This window comes from Hetaerina americana, unplaced genomic scaffold (genome assembly GCF_022747635.1).
Source record: "Hetaerina americana unplaced genomic scaffold, ioHetAmer1.1.p SCAF_16, whole genome shotgun sequence".
Classification (NCBI taxonomy): Eukaryota; Metazoa; Arthropoda; class Insecta; order Odonata; family Calopterygidae; genus Hetaerina; species Hetaerina americana.
Window position 1 is genome coordinate 9,217,626 of NW_027286719.1, and position 19,475 is coordinate 9,237,100.

General features: G+C 40.5%; 1 protein-coding gene across 1 annotated transcript in view; it reads right to left on the reverse strand.

Annotated features, from left to right (window-relative positions):
* LOC139687070 (tubulin polyglutamylase ttll-4-like) overlaps positions 1–19,475 on the reverse strand; it is a 269,846-nt gene that overhangs the window by 29,308 nt on the left and 221,063 nt on the right. The window contains exons 6-8 of the mRNA XM_071584174.1: positions 19,269–19,449; positions 18,846–19,030; positions 9,750–10,030 (exon numbers count right to left, since the gene is read on the reverse strand). Coding sequence (XP_071440275.1) covers positions 9,750–10,030; positions 18,846–19,030; positions 19,269–19,449 — 647 coding nt within the window. The remainder of the gene's footprint in view (positions 1–9,749; positions 10,031–18,845; positions 19,031–19,268; positions 19,450–19,475) is intronic.

Below are 19,475 nucleotides of genomic sequence, written 5' to 3' on the forward strand. Positions count from 1 at the left end.
TCACCCTCATAATGAAGGAATTTCACAAAGTTAAACCTGAAACTGTTAAGTATTAACACTTTTTCAAAAGATGCAGAACTCTAGGAAGTTGTGCTTTTGCTAAGTATTTTTTATTACAGTTAGTAATACAATTAGAAACAATGAATATCAAAGGTAAAAGGAAATGGGCTTTAAAATAATTACATATGAGGAATTAATGCATCCAAAAAAAGCAACAAACTAAAGAATTGGTTTTGATTTATTGTCAAAATATTCAACCATAACTTTTGGTATCAGAAGTTCAGATTTTTAGAAATAATGAACAGAACATGGCCTTGTGCTCAATGTGAATTCTAAGAGCTTTTAGTTAAAACACCTTTCACTCCTCTTGCTCTGGATTTGAACAGAGGACTGATCCTCAAGTCTCTAGTCATGTCTACAGAAGTATTGAAGGACATTCTAAAAAACACTTCCAGCCTCAGCAATTGAAATAACCAAGTAACTCACACATGAATATGTGTATCAAACATTTTGACTTCATGTTCTATGAACAAATTTGCATGCAATTAAAAGGTTATATGGTCCTAACCCTGTTCTCCTAATATCTGAAATATTAATGGGCAAAGAAGAGAAAGACATCTTTAATTATAACGGTAACCTAAAGATCAATGTGATTTACTGGCTTCAGAAAGAATAAAACACACTTTGCTGCTGGGAGAAAATAATTTACTTTTGTAAATTTTTTTAACAGGTTTTTTTTTAAATATTGTCTTCAGGCTATTTTGCATGCTCCTAACCCTTAATAAAAAAGTAGTAATTTCACTATGGAAATGAAAAAATAAAAACTGCATATATTTTTGGATTTAGAAAAACAATAAAAGCAAATTTGAACACTGCATTTCACTATGGGATACATTTGCTCCAACTAGGTCATACCCCGTTACTTCCCAGTTCATAATTGCACATGAACTTTTCAGTTTCCACTCAATGATGCATTCACTCAACAATACACTACTGACAACATCCTATTTTGAAATGGAATTCAGTAGCACCTAAACCCTAGTCACCAGCATTGGTTACAACCCAAACTTACCTAACAAGCAAATTAACAAGGGAAAACAATGGAATGCAAAGAAAAATAAAACCACTTTAACCCCAAAAATGCCTGATGCCCCTTCCCAATCCTTACTCTGCAATGCTGGTGGAAAACTCTCATCATTAGCTACATGTACAACAAAATAGCAAAGATTATTCCCAAGGAAATCTGTGTTCTCTTATGTCAATCAAAGAGCAAAGTGAAAAACTGAAAGGAAAATTGGTACATATAAAGTATCATATACTTCCTGGCCAATGGTAAATATGGACCAAACAGAGAGGTATTTAATCACAAGTATTATTGAGCAAGAAAGGTAGCTAGGGAAGGAAGTTGATGCCTTCATCATTACAAAGCATGTCATGACAAGCTACAATACTCATGATTACACTCCAGAAATTGTGTGTATAGAGGAAAAAGGGAAAAAATTAAAAGCACTTGAGCAATGTGAAATCATCCACCAAAAGAAGAAGAACACTAATCCTAAATGTAGTGCCTTAAATGTTACTTAGTGAGGTTGTATTAGAAGTCTGAGGTGTATTCATTATGAACCCGATATAAACAACTTTCCAAAGGAAGCTCTACATTTTTCTATGCACTATGACTTACTTTAGAATGCATTTGATTATTTCACAAGTAAATAACAACAATAATAGATTTAGTATGGAGAAATATGTATCATTAGTAGTATTAAAGTAACTGATTGATAATTAATTATCAAATGGAACCAATGAAGACAATTTAGAATTAAAAAGCACAAGGCAATATTAATTTCTTTTGAAATAATCAGCAATATTAGATTCAGTTCACTTAGACTCCTCCTACATTCATCATGTATTATAATGAAAGTCAAAGATGAATATAAGGAATATTATAAATCCAAAGTGCTTCACCCATCGTTCACTCAGTGGAGAATTATCCTGTAAGAATTCAAGCCATTGTTATTCTTATCCCAAGCAAATGTTGAGTGCCTTGTTCCTATGCCAATAAAATGAAACTTATCAGATTGTTTGACAATGCCTGTGGCATTAAAAATACTGATTTAGGACTATGACTTAAGGAAATGCTCTGTTGAGTCCACTGGTCCTTCTTCAAAGTGTTTCAAAAGCAAATTTTATGCTACTTTCTCAACTTCATTGGCTTCAATTCAACTGCTTCTGGTGGCAAAGAGAATGTTTTCTCATAATGCATTCCAAAAATTCAGTTGGGATACATAATAATAATTGGAGAATTCGATATTTAAAATGCATGTACCCATAGGGAGTATGGCAGAGGGTCTTACAGACATGATAAAGGTTGAGACCAAGTTGCTAAAAAATGAGAAATTTATCACTTTATTAATTCCAAAGAAACTGCAGGAGATGCCGCAACAGTAACTTTTAACAGAGTCATCAGCTAATGTGCATTTTAATAAAACAATTTCAGAGTGTAAAAATCATTTGCCTTGACTGGGATTCCAACCCTCAATATCCGATCGAGTGCTTTAGCCACTTAAGCTATGGTTCAATTTAGTTTTATTTGGTCTAGTATGTTACACTGCCTGTGTTTACATTGTGCACATTGTCAGCTTACAGATTATGGTTACAGAATATTTTTTTTCTTATTATGATTACACACTTACATAGACATACATTCATATACATTGCATAAAACAATTGCGACCATGAACAATACTGTGGAAGGAAATAATGAAGGCAGGGTTCACAAAATATAGAAGGAAATATTTGGATTAGCGACGGAACATTACATTTGGTTGGAATTATTGATAGCTTTGAAGCACAGTTATTCAGAAAAACAACTTTTTAACCACGAACGAAGTGTGTCCGCTACCGGGGGCAGCTACATCCGTTCCACCAATGCTTGCATGCCTTTAGCGGAATGTTTATTCGCGGTTCTCTTCTGGGCGAATTCGCCGACTAGGGTGCTCATTATGAAGGATTTGAAGCTCGGAAAGAGCCGAAAGTTCAAGGTGATCAGGTTCATGTCGGTAATGGCACCACCACCGAACACGTCCCAGGTTTTATAGATCTTTTTTAGACCTTCCCATTCTCTGATTTTATCGTTGCATCCAAGGATCAGATGCGCGACGTTGTCTATTCGATCGCATGACGGACAAAGGGGTGAATTGGCTAGCTGAAGGTGGTGCCTCACTTCCCTCGTCATGACTGTGTTCGCGATTAGGTTAAACATTCCACTTCGTGCCTCATCGTTCGCCTTGCTGGTCGCCCAGTTTTTCCAAGAAATTGTTCTCTTGGGTGTATTCTGTTGCTGCTCGGTAAGCGCTCTGACATACAGGGTCTTGACCCGAATTGCTTCTGCATCTCGCAGGAGAGAAGCGACCTTTTTCGTTTCTTCAAATGCCCTCCGGTGGCATTAGTCGCGCGCGAGTTCCTGCCACGCGTCCTTGAGGAGTGCCTTGCGCCACGCGTCGTCACCGCCCAGGATGCGCAGGCTGAGCTTCGCGTTGACCACCTTCGCCTTTAGAGCTGTATCGGTTAAATTGAGACCACCCTGCTCAAACGGGCCATAGAGCTGGTTTCGGGACACTTTCTTTACGTAGCCATTCCAGATCATTTTGTTGGTCATTCTAATAAAGTATGCAATGTATTTAGCGGGTAAGGGCCACAGATGGGCCACATACCATATCCTTGGGAAGACAATCTGGTTGAGGAAACGGACGCGGGTCACGATCGGGAGGGAAGGGAGTGAAAGCTTTCCAACACTCAATTTTACTTGATGGTCAATAATTACCCAGTTTCGCTCAATCGTGGGAGCCAACTCCTTCTCCCACCAGAACCCTAAGATTTTGAGCGAGGGCGCTTCTGACCAACCGATGGAGGTCGAGGCCCGGTTGCCCTTCAGCAGCAAAAACCTGGATTTCCGGTTGTTGAGGAAGATACCACCCTGCTCATATGACGTTAATATGTCGTGGGCTAGAGCCATGTGGGACGGGTCGTCTACGAAGAGGGTTAAGTCGTAAGCGTATGCGATGCCCAGGCAGACGGCGCCGTGACGGCGTACCCCGATTCCACTACTCTGCAGTCGCCTTAGTATGTGGTCTAAGGCAAGGGCGAACAGCAGCAATGACAGTGGGCAGTCCTGCCGAACGGAGTTCCTGACGGGGATGGGCGGCGAGGTTGCATTGTTTATCCTAATTATAGAGTATGTTCCGTTGTACATCGTTGAGACGGCACGAATGAAGTACTTGGGGAAGGCCATCATCTTGAGGACAGCGAGAATCCATTTGATCCGGACCAGGTCAAATGCTTTCTCAAGATCGATAGCCAGGAGTGCTAAAAAACGATCGCCATACAAGGGCGCGGAAAAAATAATGTCGCGAATTAAAAGTGCTGCATCGAAGATGTTTCGCGTTTTTGACACGGCGTACTGGGATGGAGAGAGGACGATGTCGGCAGCAGCCGTCATTCTAAATCGTAGGACGTGCGCCAATATTTTATAATCTGCGTTTAAAAGGGCGATTGGCCGGAAGTCGTTGAATGACTTCGGCCGCGTTTTCTTTGGTATAAGCGTTATCACGGCGGTCCGCCGACTTGCAGTCATACAGCCGCTAGTTAAAATACAGTTAAAAAGGTGGGTTAAAATAGGCTTTAAAACATCCCAGTACGCTAAATAAAATTCAAAGGGTAGGTCGTCCAAGCCGGGTGCTTTGCCCTTTGGGAACAAGAAGGAGACGCAGTCCAGTTCGTCTGAACTTATGTCTCGACAAAAATCGTCTTTTTGATCCGTTGAAAGCGTAGGGAGAGTCTCCCTCCTTCCACGGAGGAAGTCGTTGAATGACTTCGGCCGCGTTTTCTTTGGTATAAGCGTTATCACGGCGGTCCGCCGACTTGCAGTCATACAGCCGCTAGTTAAAATACAGTTAAAAAGGTGGGTTAAAATAGGCTTTAAAACATCCCAGTACGCTAAATAAAATTCAAAGGGTAGGTCGTCCAAGCCGGGTGCTTTGCCCTTTGGGAACAAGAAGGAGACGCAGTCCAGTTCGTCTGAACTTATGTCTCGACAAAAATCGTCTTTTTGATCTGTTGAAAGCGTAGGGAGAGTCTCCCTCCTTCCACGGAGGATACCTGTTAAAGGTGTTTTGAAAGTGCCGGCCCGCTTCCCTAAGGAGGTCGGTGTCACCGGCGGCAGATTCTCTGAAAGGTATTCTGTCTATATCGGAGCCAGAGTTGGATTTCATCCAGCGCCGAAGCTCAGATAGCGTTAGGGGGCCGTTTATGTCCGTGTCCAGTTCTTTGCCACTTTTGGGGAGCGTATTTTTGGAGCTCGTGGCCCAGGATAATTTTTTTTAGGGAAGACACTTGGGCGTGGAAACCTTCCGGCGCCACATTCTTACGCAGTAGCTCTTCTAGCGCCCGGCGGTAGAAGGAGATGGTGTAATTTTCTTCCCTACGCCACTCAAAAGTTTGCCTTTTGATGTGGGTGACAATGCGGGGTTTGAAAACCTCGTCCCACCATAGAGCGAAAATTGCACCGGTACGGAGTGCCGCGATCAGTTCACACACCCGGGTGCGGATGGAATCACGACGAGTCGCGTCCTCCAACACGCGGAGGCCCGGTGGACGTGCGAGCCCGGGGTTGTGTCCGGGCACGTAACTCTCATGATCACTGCGCAGAGATCAGAGAAGGACACCGGGAGGGTGTCCACTGTTTGGACATCATTCTTTAGGGATGCCGAGACGAAGAGGTAGTCAATCTGCGTCCGAGAGTTAGGCCCTGATCGCGTGAAGGGGGCGGGACCGGCGCAATAGGAACGCACTGCGTCAATCGCTCCAATGGAGTCGAGCATCAGTGAGAGTTTCCGGCTTGGATAGTATGTCACCCTATCCCTGTTTGAGGCACTATCCTCCCGGCGGTAGATAGTGTTAAAATCTCCGCCCAATATGGCCTTCCCCGAGAAGGAATACAGGTAGGGGAGGAGAAGTTCATTGAATTATGTTTCGCGCTCTGCCCTCGCGCGCTCACCGGAGGGAGCGTCAAGGTTTGTGATATGGACACCATTCACGATAACGGACGTTATTCGGCCCGAGGGGTGGTGGCGAACATGAGAAAACGGAATGCCATTTCGGACTAGGGTGGTGGTGCCAGAATGACTTTCGGCGAAATTGCCGATAGCCTGAAAGATGTTTGCATCCCAGACTACGTCCTCCTTTACCTCTTGAAGGAGGATTACATCAGCCCTAATATCGCGGAGAAAACTTTGGAGAACTGCAATTTTTAAAGCACTATAAACGCCAGCAATGTTAAGCGAAATAATATTCATTGGTGGAATGAGAGGACAGCTATGGGCACCGGACATCACTTACCAGAGTCCTGGTCGTGGCTTACGTCGCTTCGGTCGCGGCTCGAACCCGGGCGACGAGTGCTTCGCCGCTTCCCGGGAAGCTTCGTCCGACGGGTCGACCATCGAGGTCTCGAGTTCTCACCGCAAACCTCCCCTCCGACCTCGTCCGAAGAGGAAGACCCAGCCGTGGTCTCTACGAAGAGTGGGTTACTCGGCGGCATTCCACGGGGGGCCCTCTTCGAGCGAGCAGAGCTGTGGGCTGTCCCAGCCTAGGAGGTGGCCTCAGGGGGGGGGGGCGGGGTGGCGGATTGGTGGTCATCTGCCGAAGGGACCCCGTCGGGAGAAATCAGGGGAGATCGGTCCAATTGGTCAACGGTGGCGTCCTCTTAAACTGAAATTTTGGGGCTTTTAAAGGAACTAGATGTTGTGACGAAATGCCGTACATACAATGTCACAGGCATTCGTATTCGTGCGCGACGCGCCACAGCCCACGAGGTTAAAGCCAACTTTTAGACACATATGGTGTTTATACTTTGACAAATTCCAAAGAAACTGCGGGAGATGCCGCAACAGAAACTTTTAACGGAGTCATCCGCTTGGTTAAACACCATATGTGTTTAAATATTGGCTTTAACCTCGTGGACTGTGGCGCGTCGCGCACGAATACCAATGAATGCCTGTGACAATGTATGTACGGCCTTTCGTCACAACATCTAGTTCCTTTAAAAGGCCCAAAATTTCAGTTTAAGAGGAAGCCTCGATAGCCTGCGCATCCTCGGCGGTGACGACGCGTGGCGCAAGGCACTCCTCAAGGACGCGTGGCAGGAACTCGCGCGCGACTAATGCCACCGGAGGGCATTTGAAGAAACGAAAAAGGTCGCTTCTCTCCTGCGAGATGCAGAAGCAATTCGGGTCAAGACCCTGTACGTCAGAGCGCTTACCGAGCAGCAACAGAATACACCCAAGAGAACAATTTCTTGGAAAAACTGGGCGACCAGCAAGGCGAACGATGAGGCACGAAGTGGAATGTTTAACCTAATCGCGAACACAGTCATGACGAGGGAAGTGAGGCACCACCTTCAGCTAGCCAATTCACCCCTTTGTCCGTCATGCGATCGAATAGACAACGTCGCGCATCTGATCCTTGGATGCAACGATAAAATCAGAGAATGGGAAGGTCTAAAAAAGATCTATAAAACCTGGGACGTGTTCGGTGGTGGTGCCATTACCGACATGAACCTGATCACCTTGAACTTTCGGCTCTTTCCGAGCTTCAAATCCTTCATAATGAGCACCCTAGTCGGCGAATTCGCCCAGAAGAGAACCGCGAATAAACATTCCGCTAAAGGCATGCAAGCATTGGTGGAACGGATGTAGCTGCCCCCGGTAGCGGACACACTTCGTTCGTGGTTAAAAAGTTGTTTTTCTGAATAACTGTGCTTCAAAGCTATCAATAATTCCAACCAAATGTAATGTTCCGTCGCTAATCCAAATATTTCCTTCTATATTTTGTGAACCCTGCCTTCATTATTTCCTTCCACAGTATTGTTCATGGTCGCAATTGTTTTATGCAATGTATATGAATGTATGTCTATGTAAGTGTGTAATCATAATAAGAAAAAAAATATTCTGTAACCATAATCTGTAAGCTGACAATGTGCACAATGTAAACACAGGCAGTGTAACATACTAGACCAAATAAAACTAAATTGAACCATAGCTTAAGTGGCTAAAGCACTCGATCGGATATTGAGGGTTGGAATCCCAGTCAAGGCGAATGATTTTTACACTCTGAAATTGTTGCATCACTTTATTACTTCATTATTTTGAGATGCGGTTGTTGATGTTTCCCAGGAAAATGTATTGCCACGTTATAGATAGGATGATAAGTTTTTCTAATTTTATCATATCTGTTGCAGTATGGATGTGAGTACATTTTATGGCACAAGGAGTGAGATAGGATCACAGCTTCAGCATATATCTGGCTCAGCAGATAAGGCACAAAAAGAGATATCTTATATAACACAGTATTCAAATACTTCCCAGGGATTCTAAAGATATTTTAGGTTTCATGCAACAGGATAATCTCAGTTTCCAATGGAACCTTTCTCGCCCTTCAAATTCTGAATAAAAAGCTGCTGAAAGTGGTTTCCTGCAAATGCGTGTTGAAATCCTTACCTATCAAAGATTCCTTTGGCATAAATAGTAAGGTAATACTCCTATGCCATTCAAATATACATATTCTCCCATTTTGCAATTTCATCACCATTTTGTCACAATCTCACATGCACACACCCACTGTGGGCGGAAGGAATCAAGCTCCTTTGGTCTGCAGAGGAATGTGGTTCCATCACTAAAAGTTTCGGAATATGTATGTATTTTTTGTTTGCCTTTCTACATACAATATATATTTGTGCACTAATACCGTAATGCTCCTTAATTTTTCATCCTTTTTATTATCTTCCAGAACTATATGGGGGAAGCTTAACAATAAAATAAGAGGGTAAAAACTAGAGCAGGTGGAAGAGTTTATTAATCTAGGAAATTTTTGGAGAAAAATGGTCAGCGTAGTATGTACATTAGAAGAAGATGCAAGATGGTATCAGTACACATTACATGTAATTATATTACTGGCTAATCATGCACTTCATTTCCGCATTTAATCTTTTCTAAGTGAAAATGTTCTCTGAATGGATAAAGTTGTTGCAAAATATATGACATTTATCAAAGAATGCATACGTTCATAAAACTAAGTTTGCTATCCATTCTATTTCAAATAGTGCTGCAGCTCTCTTGGGAGTTGTAGGCAACCAATATGTTGGATACGTATTATATTGAAAAGAAATGGACACTTCGTAACCAAATAATTTGATTCGATGAACTTCTCACAATAAATTTAATCCCATCATAAATGTACTTAATATTTTCGTTTCATAGGCTGTGGTTCTGTGTACGATTATTGCCCTTAGATTTCATGACCCACTGGGCTACCTACTAGACAAACAGTAGTACTTAAAGGAGGCGACCGACAGTGAAGTTCATTTGCACCATTATGAATCCCTGGGTAATTTGGTAGAAGTTAGAAATCCTGGGAATGTGAGAAGAAGTTTGAAAAGTAACTCGGCGTCGTCATTAGGCCCTATTTAAGGAAAGATGCCGGAGGGTCAGCAGTTTAACGTTCCATCCAGGGTGCGGATTACTGCACTTCCAATTCTCTCCAAATAGCGCTCTAAGTAGGGTTTAGGGAATCACTAAAAGGTCCTGATGACACCGGAATTCAAATCTGGCCTCTCTAGATGGGAAGCCCAATGCTCCAGCCGTCGCGCTCAGCATATACATCTCCCATATGAGAGATATAGCATCCCGTGCACTCACCGATGTTCATATCTTCCGCTGCTGACTGCAGGGCAGCGAGGGTGTCCTCGTGGACTCTGTTGGAGGCGAAGAGGATTTTGAGCATCTCAAGGAGGACGGCGGCCTTGAGAGACGACATGGCGTTGGAGGCGTGGTGCCAAGGTGGGCGAGCCCCACTGCCCACTGCCTCCCCCCGCCAAGACTCCCTCATGCTCGGCTGGCCATCGAACTCGAGTACTTCAGGGTGGAGTGACGTGTTGTAAACCAGTTCGACGGCCAAAAGTTGAAAGCAGTTCCAACACCTGCAGAGAGGCAGAAACGATTTTCCAGTGAGTAGCGGGAAGAATTGCATGAAAGCCTTGAACTTTAGGGCTTGTAGGGCAGAGAAAAGCAAGGAATCGTTCAAATGTGAGGCGGTAATCGAAAGTATGATGATTCAACAAATATACTACGCTGCGGCAACACTTTAAGGAAAATCATGAACTGCACTAATTAAAGGGATGAAAACTTCCATTATAAACGTACAACATACATTCACACTAGTAACTTGAATTAAGTTTTGTCCCAGAGGAAAAACTATACGCTTAAGCTTACAACCAAGTGAATCCGCATGATAGAAAATACCAAAAAGTTTAATCTATCCCTTAAAATACATCAGTAATATAATTTAAATTAAATTAAAACAAACTTTAGAGACTTCCCCATGTTCTTATAACATTTCCCCTAAAATTTTCTCAGAATCGTTCGTTGACTGTTTTCTTTGTTTGCAGTTGCTAAATTCCTGACATTTTATTAAGTTTGGAGAGTTTTTCAGGAACACTGTAACATAGATAGAGAAGAAGCCTCAATGAATAAGTATCCTAAAAGTTCTCTTATCTAAAACGGATATTCCAAATTTCCAAGCGTAGATTTTACAAGTTATGCATATTTAGGTACAAAACATGACAAATTACATTCATAACATTTATTCTTACCCTGCATTAATCATCCCAGAGTTCACCTAATATTCTTAAAAAGATTATCAAACAATTGTGTCACCCTAAATACATGTTTATTAATTTTTCCTAAATTACCAGATGTTAAGCAGGAAAAGGCTACCTTTATCTATTTCTAAATTAAATCCACTAGTAATATTTGTGGAAACAACTTCGGACTTCAACCATGAGATATAAGAGCCAGACTCACTAAAGTAATTTTTAAATAAGCTGACAGTTTGAAGGGATTAGCGTTGAGACATATTGAATAACTTTTTACTACGCAAAATATTACTAAAATATTTATTCAAAATGAGGAACTAAATAAAAGAATATGGATAAATTTCAGATCTGAATGCTACTTTTTAAGAGATGAAAAATAATGAAACTCCTTAATTTTCTTCACTCATACCAATTAAGTTTCCATTTTATTCACATGACTCTGTGCTTGCAAGTTCTCATACACTCTTGTAAATTAGAAATTCACTGATTTACAAGATAACCATGATGAATGGATTTTCTATATTAGGCATAAAAATACACTATACGGACTTTAAATACTTATTTATTCTTTTATACCAACACTTGTTCACCAGCTTTAATTATTTATTCTTACTAGTAATAGGAGGGCGGAATGAGTAGCAGTTTTGAATGGATATCCATAGTAAGGTCCATGAAAGAATATATAAAATTCGGCCTGGGTGAGTTACAAAATAATCCTTTCTTCAATTAATGTTCAGCTTGTTACATGATATCATGGACAAATAAAAGTATTACAAGCCTTAGAATAGTCACCAGGTTCATTCCCTCCCCCCTTCGAAGTAGCAACTCTTGTGAGAGTGCAAACAATGAATTATTAGATGAGTCAGATTAAAAAATATATATACACATTATATCGGTAAAAATAAGGTTTATTATTCATGGAACATTTTTAATATTCACAAGAAGATTATCATAATCATTGGTAATCTACCTATAACAAGCAGGCTTTGAATGGACCCTAATAAATATTAAGTATTGCCGTTGTTACACGTTTACTTCCCCTTGTTTTCCCTTTATGAGTGCTTATTTTCCTTTTCATTTATTCTCGTATCTGCACTCTACGAAGTTTAATCTCTTCATTCATCATCCTCAATTACCTGATATTCTTCTTCCTATTATGAATTTTAAAATCCCACTACCGTTAAATGTTTCCTGAAATCCATTCGTTTCTTCTTCGGAATTCAACTGGCTCCTTCATCTCACCTCACATAATTAAAACTATGTCGTTGGTCTTTCCCTCTATTGGTCAAATTTTCTCCATTCTTCTCCATAACTATATCAATTTCCTCTATTCTTCACTCATTCTCTTGCCTCAAAGACAAGATTTTGGAGCGCAAATGAAATCTTTTAATTATTATTTCCGTTAATAAAATAAGTACTAATGCTTCATCTTTTTCACCTAATTGCCAACTGTAATCTTTAGTTGTAAATGTTCAGCAGCCAACTCAAATCTCCTGTCAGTCTATCTCCATGACTCCAAGTTTTCTCCGAAGTCCTGCCCAAATTCTCAAACTACTACTCATGCTCTCATGCGAAACTTCCATTTTTATCTTAGCGCCAACTCTTCATGATACACTCATTACTTTGGTTGTCATGGTGAACCTCCATACCACATTTCTCTCATTGGTTCTACAAAGTAATGAAAAATATTAGTAGACATAAACTCTAGAGTGTCTTGCTGAACAGTATATGATTATTTGAAAGTGTAATTTAAACTGTGTCCATTTACATGCATCAAAGTTTAACCCCATCCTATACCGCCCTAAATATTCCTTTCAGATTGAAGTCAAAGAGCTGAAGAACTCTCCCCTGCCTTCACTGCCCATCCCCCGACTACCCTGGTTATCAGTGTCGTCTGCTTCAATTACAGGTTTCCAATAAGCTGCCAATCCACCTAGTCTCCTATATTCCGTATTATTTCGATAATTTTTATGTATTCTACTACGTCGAAAGTCTTCTCAAAATCCACGGATGACATTAAAGTACTCTAACTTATTCTATATTCTTTTCTGTCAATAGTATGATTAGTTTAGGAGCTGAAGTTTCTCCAACTTTTCTAAACCCAAACCGCTGATCCACTTGGTAGTTTTTTGAGCTATAATGCAACACCTACTATTAATTCTAGGTACTCTCTGTTCTATAGCGAAATTAAATTAACGGTCTTATCGGCATTTTATGCTATCGAGTAAGTACCGAGTAGTGGGGATCAAATTTTATCAATGAATTATTTTGCTCAAGTTCTTTCGCCCCATATTTCATGTATCATCGAAAAGAAAATGATTTATTTTCATTTTACCTTGATTCTATAATAATTCTACGGTGTTACTAAGCATTTATTTAAGAATTACGTTGACATCAGGTAATTTTCCTGGTGAGATGAGATTCTTGATAGTAGGAAAATACTAACCCACAACCAGCACGGATTTAGGGAAAGCAGATCTTGCGAAACATAACTAGGTCTTTTCATTCACGATATACTTAGATCGAGAGAAAACAACGCACAAGTCGATGCAGTAATCCTAGAATTTAAAAATTCCTTCGATAAAGTTCCACACAATAAATTGTTCCTCCGACTGAAATGCTATAGTATCAATGAAAAATAATAAATTCGATTAGAGGCTTCTTCTCAAATCGCAAACAAATAGTAGTCATCGATGTGTTGCGCTCAGTGGATAGAGATGTAACTTGGGGCGTCCCCCAGGGAAGTGTAATAGGGCCTCTTCTATTCTTAATATACATTAATGGCTTAAGCAGACACGTTGGTAGCAATCTGTGGTTATTTGCTGACGACACGGTGGTATACTGGGAAATAAGGACCCGACTAGATCGCGAGCTACTCTCTAGAGACTTACAGGCAGGCCTGTAGATACAATCTCAGATTGGTGTAAGAAATGGGAATTAATGCTTAATATAGACAAATGTGTTGTTTTGAAATTTTGGAACAAAGGAAGTGGCAAACGGGACATAAACTACAAGAGAGAGGGTTCAGTACTAACTACGGCCAATCAAGTTATATAATTGGAGGTAGTTTTAACACCACGCCTTTCATAGGGAGCACATATCAGGGTAATATGCGGATGCGCTTTAAAGAAACTCGGTTTCATAAAAGTGGTGGTGGGGAAGTGCAATGAAAAAGTTAAAGAGAAGTGTTATTTTGCTCTAGTTAGACCTCATTTGGAATATGTCGCAGATATTTAGGATCCTTAGACAAAAATTTAGCAAAAAGAATTAGATAAAGTCAAGAGAAAATCCACCAGATTCGTTAAAAAGTGTTATTATAAGAACACAAGTGTGGCAGGTCTCTTAAGGGATTCAGGCTGAGAGCCACCTGAGGTACGAAGAGAACAAGCGAGACATAGACTTTAAGAAAGGTCCAGAACAATCGACTTAAACAATGACACTAAAGGAATTATAATGGTCCGCACTACTCAGATAGATCAGACCACAAAGATAAAAGATGGGATATAGATTCCAGTATAGATAGATACAAATACTCATTCTTTCCCTGAACAATCAGAAATGATAATAGTAAGAAACTAAAGTCCCTTCAGAAATATTGAAAACATTGAATTATATATGTCGGAAAAAAATTAGACATTGGAAGGATATTAGGTGTATTTTTAGGTGCATGTGTATGTTAGTTGGTGGTTTGAGTGTTTGCAGGTGTGTGGGGTATGTGTTCCTGCATGAGTGGGTGCCATATTTTGTTTGTGGATGGTATAAAATTGTGGCTTTTGAATGCATTTTTTTCCTTTATTAATTACGGGTGGGGCCCTAACTACCCCCACCACATTCCCTTGCGGTGACTTGCGGGTTATTAAGTAGATGTTGATTTAGATATACTACCTAAGCTTTGCATCCACCATCCCCTTTATACAGTTTCAAAAATCAAAAATGTTTATACAACACGATTGCTATTCTTCAAAGAAACACTGCTATTCATCCATTTCTTTCAGCATACCCATTAAAATGAAAATTTTCTGTTAATATAAATTCTTTGATACACGTGACCTTAGCGAGTTAACAAACGTAATGCCATCACACAAAAATTTCATATGACCTGATCTAAGAACTTATGCTTTTTTGGGGTTAGCGTCAACAAAGAAATAGTTCATCGTTTATACACATATCAATAAAAATACTAAAATGATATCGGACAATTATGTAACACGGTGGAAATGGAGTTGACATTTATGAATACATTGACAAAGAGTCTTTATTTTGTTCGTCTAAGCAAAATACTCACGATACAATTGTGAGTCATGGTCATTAAAAACGCTCAGCATTATTAACTTGAGGTGGATGGAACGAATACAATTATTCCCTTCCAGCAAACAATACAGAAAACTACTCCAAAAATATCTGCCTTCTAATGAGTTCATCATTTGAGTTTTGCATTTTGAATAAGTGAGATAAAGAAGCAATTGGGTGTTTTTTTCTTGAAGATGAAATTGGAAAGTTTAAAAAGGAATAAATTATTATACACTATGAATTGCTGAACAGGCGGCATAGAGTGCATTACTAAAAGTAAAAAAAATTTCTCATTTGAATTCGTTCAATCCTTTAACTCGCTCCAAGTAGAAGAAGCACAATATGACTCTCCAATGGAACTGAAAAGTTTGAAGATGAAGGACGGCTAAGGAGTGTCTCAAGAATCGTTAGTATGACAGCACTCAATGAGAGGATAAGAACCGAATTCGTACCACTGGACGGAAAATGAAATTATCTATATTTATTACACAGAAATCCAAGCGGGTCAGACTGCTCACCTGAAATGAGAACTCATATTCGCTTGCACTCGCGCACGTAAATCGGTTTTCATATATTCCGATGGAGCAGTCTCAGTCTTGCCTCAGACGAGGACGGGGAGAGTACTCGATCGTCTCGCGTTCCTCGCCGGAATCTGCTCCCTCCTCAACATCTCCCTTTTCAAAAGACGCGTTATCAACCGAATTCCGCTTATCCGGCCTCATTCACCATCCCCCAGCGAAATACGGCGCTGTCTTTATTCGCGGCAATCAAGGGACAAGCATCGCCGTCATCTCAATTCTTTGTCAAGGGCTGATGGGTATCGACGGAAGAATGGGAGGGCCTTTTGGGAATGGAAAAAAGGCACCCTCGTGATGTACAGTGAAATGACAGAATCGATACCCGCTGACGTCGATAAATCTATTACCCTGAGCTCAAAAACGAAATAAATTCAATTTCAGCGGCAAAATCCAGGGTAAGGAATTATCACGATCAACTGGAAAGATAATGAAGCAAAAAGTTACTTATAACGAAATTCAATACCAAAAACAAGGGATATGTACCCAGTGATGCATTGGGAATGGGATTCAAAAGAATGACAAATAAATCGTTGATTAGAAAATATCTCATGATTTTAAGGATAACGAATATATCTTATAAAGTATGTAGTTCTTTTTTAATTCAACCCGGATAGGCATTTGATATAATTATCTGTAAGAAAAGATTTTCCCTTCAAATTCATCTATCTTGCAGAACAAACAACAATTCCCGAGGAATGCCTCACAAACAAATAAAGGCACCTATTCCAATGCAACAATTTCAGAAATGTAAAAATTGTGTAAAAATCATTCACCTTGACTGGGACTCGAACCCAGATCCCTCAATATCCGGTCGAGTGCTTTAGCCACTTTAGCTACCGAGGCGTCCTCTTAAACTCTGAAATTTTGGGGCTTTTAAAGGAACTAGATGTTGTGACGAAATACCGTACATACAATGTCACATGCATTCGAAGTCGTGCGCGAGGCGCCACAGTCCACGAGGTTAAAGCCAACTTTAAACACTTATGGTGTTTTCACTTTGACAAATTCCAAAGAAACTGCGGGAGATGCCGCAACAGTGACTTTTAACGGAGTCATCCGCTAATGTGCATTTCAATGCAACAATTTCAGAGTGTAAAAATCATTCTTTCTTTGGAATTTGTCAAAGTATTAACACCATAAGTGTTTAAAGTTGGCTTTAACCTCGTGGACAGTGACGCCTCGGTAGCTTAAGTGGCTAAAGCACTCGACCGGATATTGAGGGATCTGAGTTCGAGTCCCAATCAAGGCGAATGATTTTTACACTGAAATTGTTGCATTGAAATGCACATTAGCGGATGACTCCGTTAAAAGTTACTGTTGCGGCATCTCCCGCAGTTTCTTTGGAATTTGTCAAGGTACCTATTATTTGAAGCACGCAAGCAGCGCAGCGGCGGTTGGGTGAGTGACCTTCAACTAATCAGACTAGATTGTGCTTTTAGTGGGCCCATGTCGAGTGATTCGGTGCAAGCCTAAAATGTGGCGAACGATTGAATTTTGGGCATAAGGTCCGTGCCATTAATTCTCAACAATAACAAACACCTCTTTGGCCATCGCATCACTTACATTTTGTAAGGTTTATCTTTCATATTGACTAATGTAGAGAGCTACTCGTCTGCTAACTTTCCTAATACCAATTCTCTCAATGTCCATCTTGCCATTGGCTTCGCGAGCATACACGTCCAACTTAGTTGGTAACGGGCAGCCCAATATTATCTCCCCACTGTTCATTCGAACCTTACCTGCGCAGTCTGAGTTAAACAGCACATTTGTATACGCCACTTATGTCAACATTGATCTCATATCAATTTTAATGCTTTCCTGACGTGTTCGCTCAACATTATCTCTTGAATGTCTTCCGGAAATCTGCGAAACGAAGGAAGATATATTTCGCATTGAAGAAGAATATTGGCCATACTTTATATTTCTATTCATCAATGCCCTCAATTCTGCAATGGCATCACGGGTTCGTCCATTTCTTATCATAAACGGGCCTTCAAATGAGGTGTCTTGGACGTTTTCGCCACAATTGTTTCGCAATTTTAGCATTATATCTGCTTTACCTATCTCAATATGGAGATTGTCATTCAAGAAAGATAATTAATTTAGTAAGCAATATTTTTAAAAATTTCAAATCGTCCATTAAACATTATTTTAACCTGAACCTATATTTAGAAATTTATAAGGTATAGCCTCTTTCTTGGCATAAATTTATCGTTTCCTGAGTCTGGACAAAAAAGTCAATAAATGATTAGCCTTAACCCTAAAATATCAAAATATATTATTAAGACAAATATACATATTTCAGCAAAACGTTTAATAATTTTTATGTCAAACAAAATATCACCATCAGGAGACAAATTTTGTGCAGAGTTCGTTAAGGGAAAAGGCAAGCGGGGAGCCACCAGCCGAAGTTAAGAAGAAACTGCGGATACCGTGTGTCACAAGTCTTATCTGCTGCCGTCATGTTCCTGCTCTGTTAATGAAAAATTAATAATACTGAAAGCCTAAAATTTGTAGTAAATAAGTTTGTTTTCCAAAACCAAGGTAATTTGGATTGAAAACAGCAAATTCCAAAAATTCATTCTTAGCTTAGGACCAACAAATTTTGTAAAATAGGGTTAAAATAAATGTTAACGCAACTAAAACATTAAAATTAATGCTCGCAGCCCTTTCGTCCGTAGCCCTTGGCTCATGAACTGGGGAATGCTCGCGGCATCAATCTCCAAAGAAACTTTTCGTCCACCAATATATCGTAACCCAGCGCCTCCTATTGTCGATAAATCGTGGAACCACGTCTGAAACGTGGCCTTCTAATTCCCTGGTGAATCGCATGTGCCCGTGTACCAGTCGTGTACCAGGAGGATATTCCAACAACATTTCTTGTCTCAATACATAAATGAAATCAACCAATTGGAGAGGAAACCTCGACAGCTCAACTGAACCGCTTCTTTGGTTCGGATTTTATTTTATCTCATTTTAAGATTAATGCGTTTTGTGAAAATACGATGACCTTTTGTTTTTTATCCAAAGGCAAAAGTTTAATTGCCCTTAATGATCTGATAGCCACTAAGTATATCCAGTGTTTGAATGAAATAATCATATTAAGATCCAAGGCAATCCGTCTCATCGGGGCCCATGGGCCTGAGCCTTCAAGTAATGACATGCATACGTGGCCTTACTGGCCGTCCAGACTTTCAAGGAAGGTTCCGAGGACCAGTGCCGCTGTCCGAAAAATTGTTGCCCCCAATCACGGGGACGACGACCTAGCTCACCTGAAGCGCCTTTTGCCTTGTGCGGTGCTGCTGGTGCGCTCTACGAAGCCTTTAGCAGCGTCCTGCGCCGCGAGCAGGATGTGCACCAGAGCCTCGTCAGTCCGCTCAATGGCGAGGCGCACCGGGGAAGAAGTCTTCGATAAGTGGCGCCACAGCTGAGATAGGAACCACGACTTGCTGAGGATCTGCGGTGCATGGGACAGCCAAGAGGGTTGAGTAAGCATTCAGCGAGGTCGCATTTAAAATATATCATGAAAGTAATTCAACCAAAGGAATAATGAAATATCATTGATATCTACAATTTTCCATTGAAATATTAAAAAAGAGGCAACCTAATTCACGATTCGGCTTAGTTTGCATCAGTATACAACAAGTAACCTATTCGGGAAATGTATTTTCATGATTGCGAAACGCAGGACTCACCTTGCGATAGCCTTTTTCTTTCTCCTGCCTGAAAAAGACGAGGCCTTCACTGTACACGTAAACCCTTAGAGGCTCCAATGAGGTAATCAATAAATAACACTGCACGCTCACTGGATAACCAAATATCCTTAGTTGATTTGGTATATATTCTTCAACAATCCCCTCAAAACTCTCCGAGAACCTAAAAAGATTGAACGAACGAAGTTA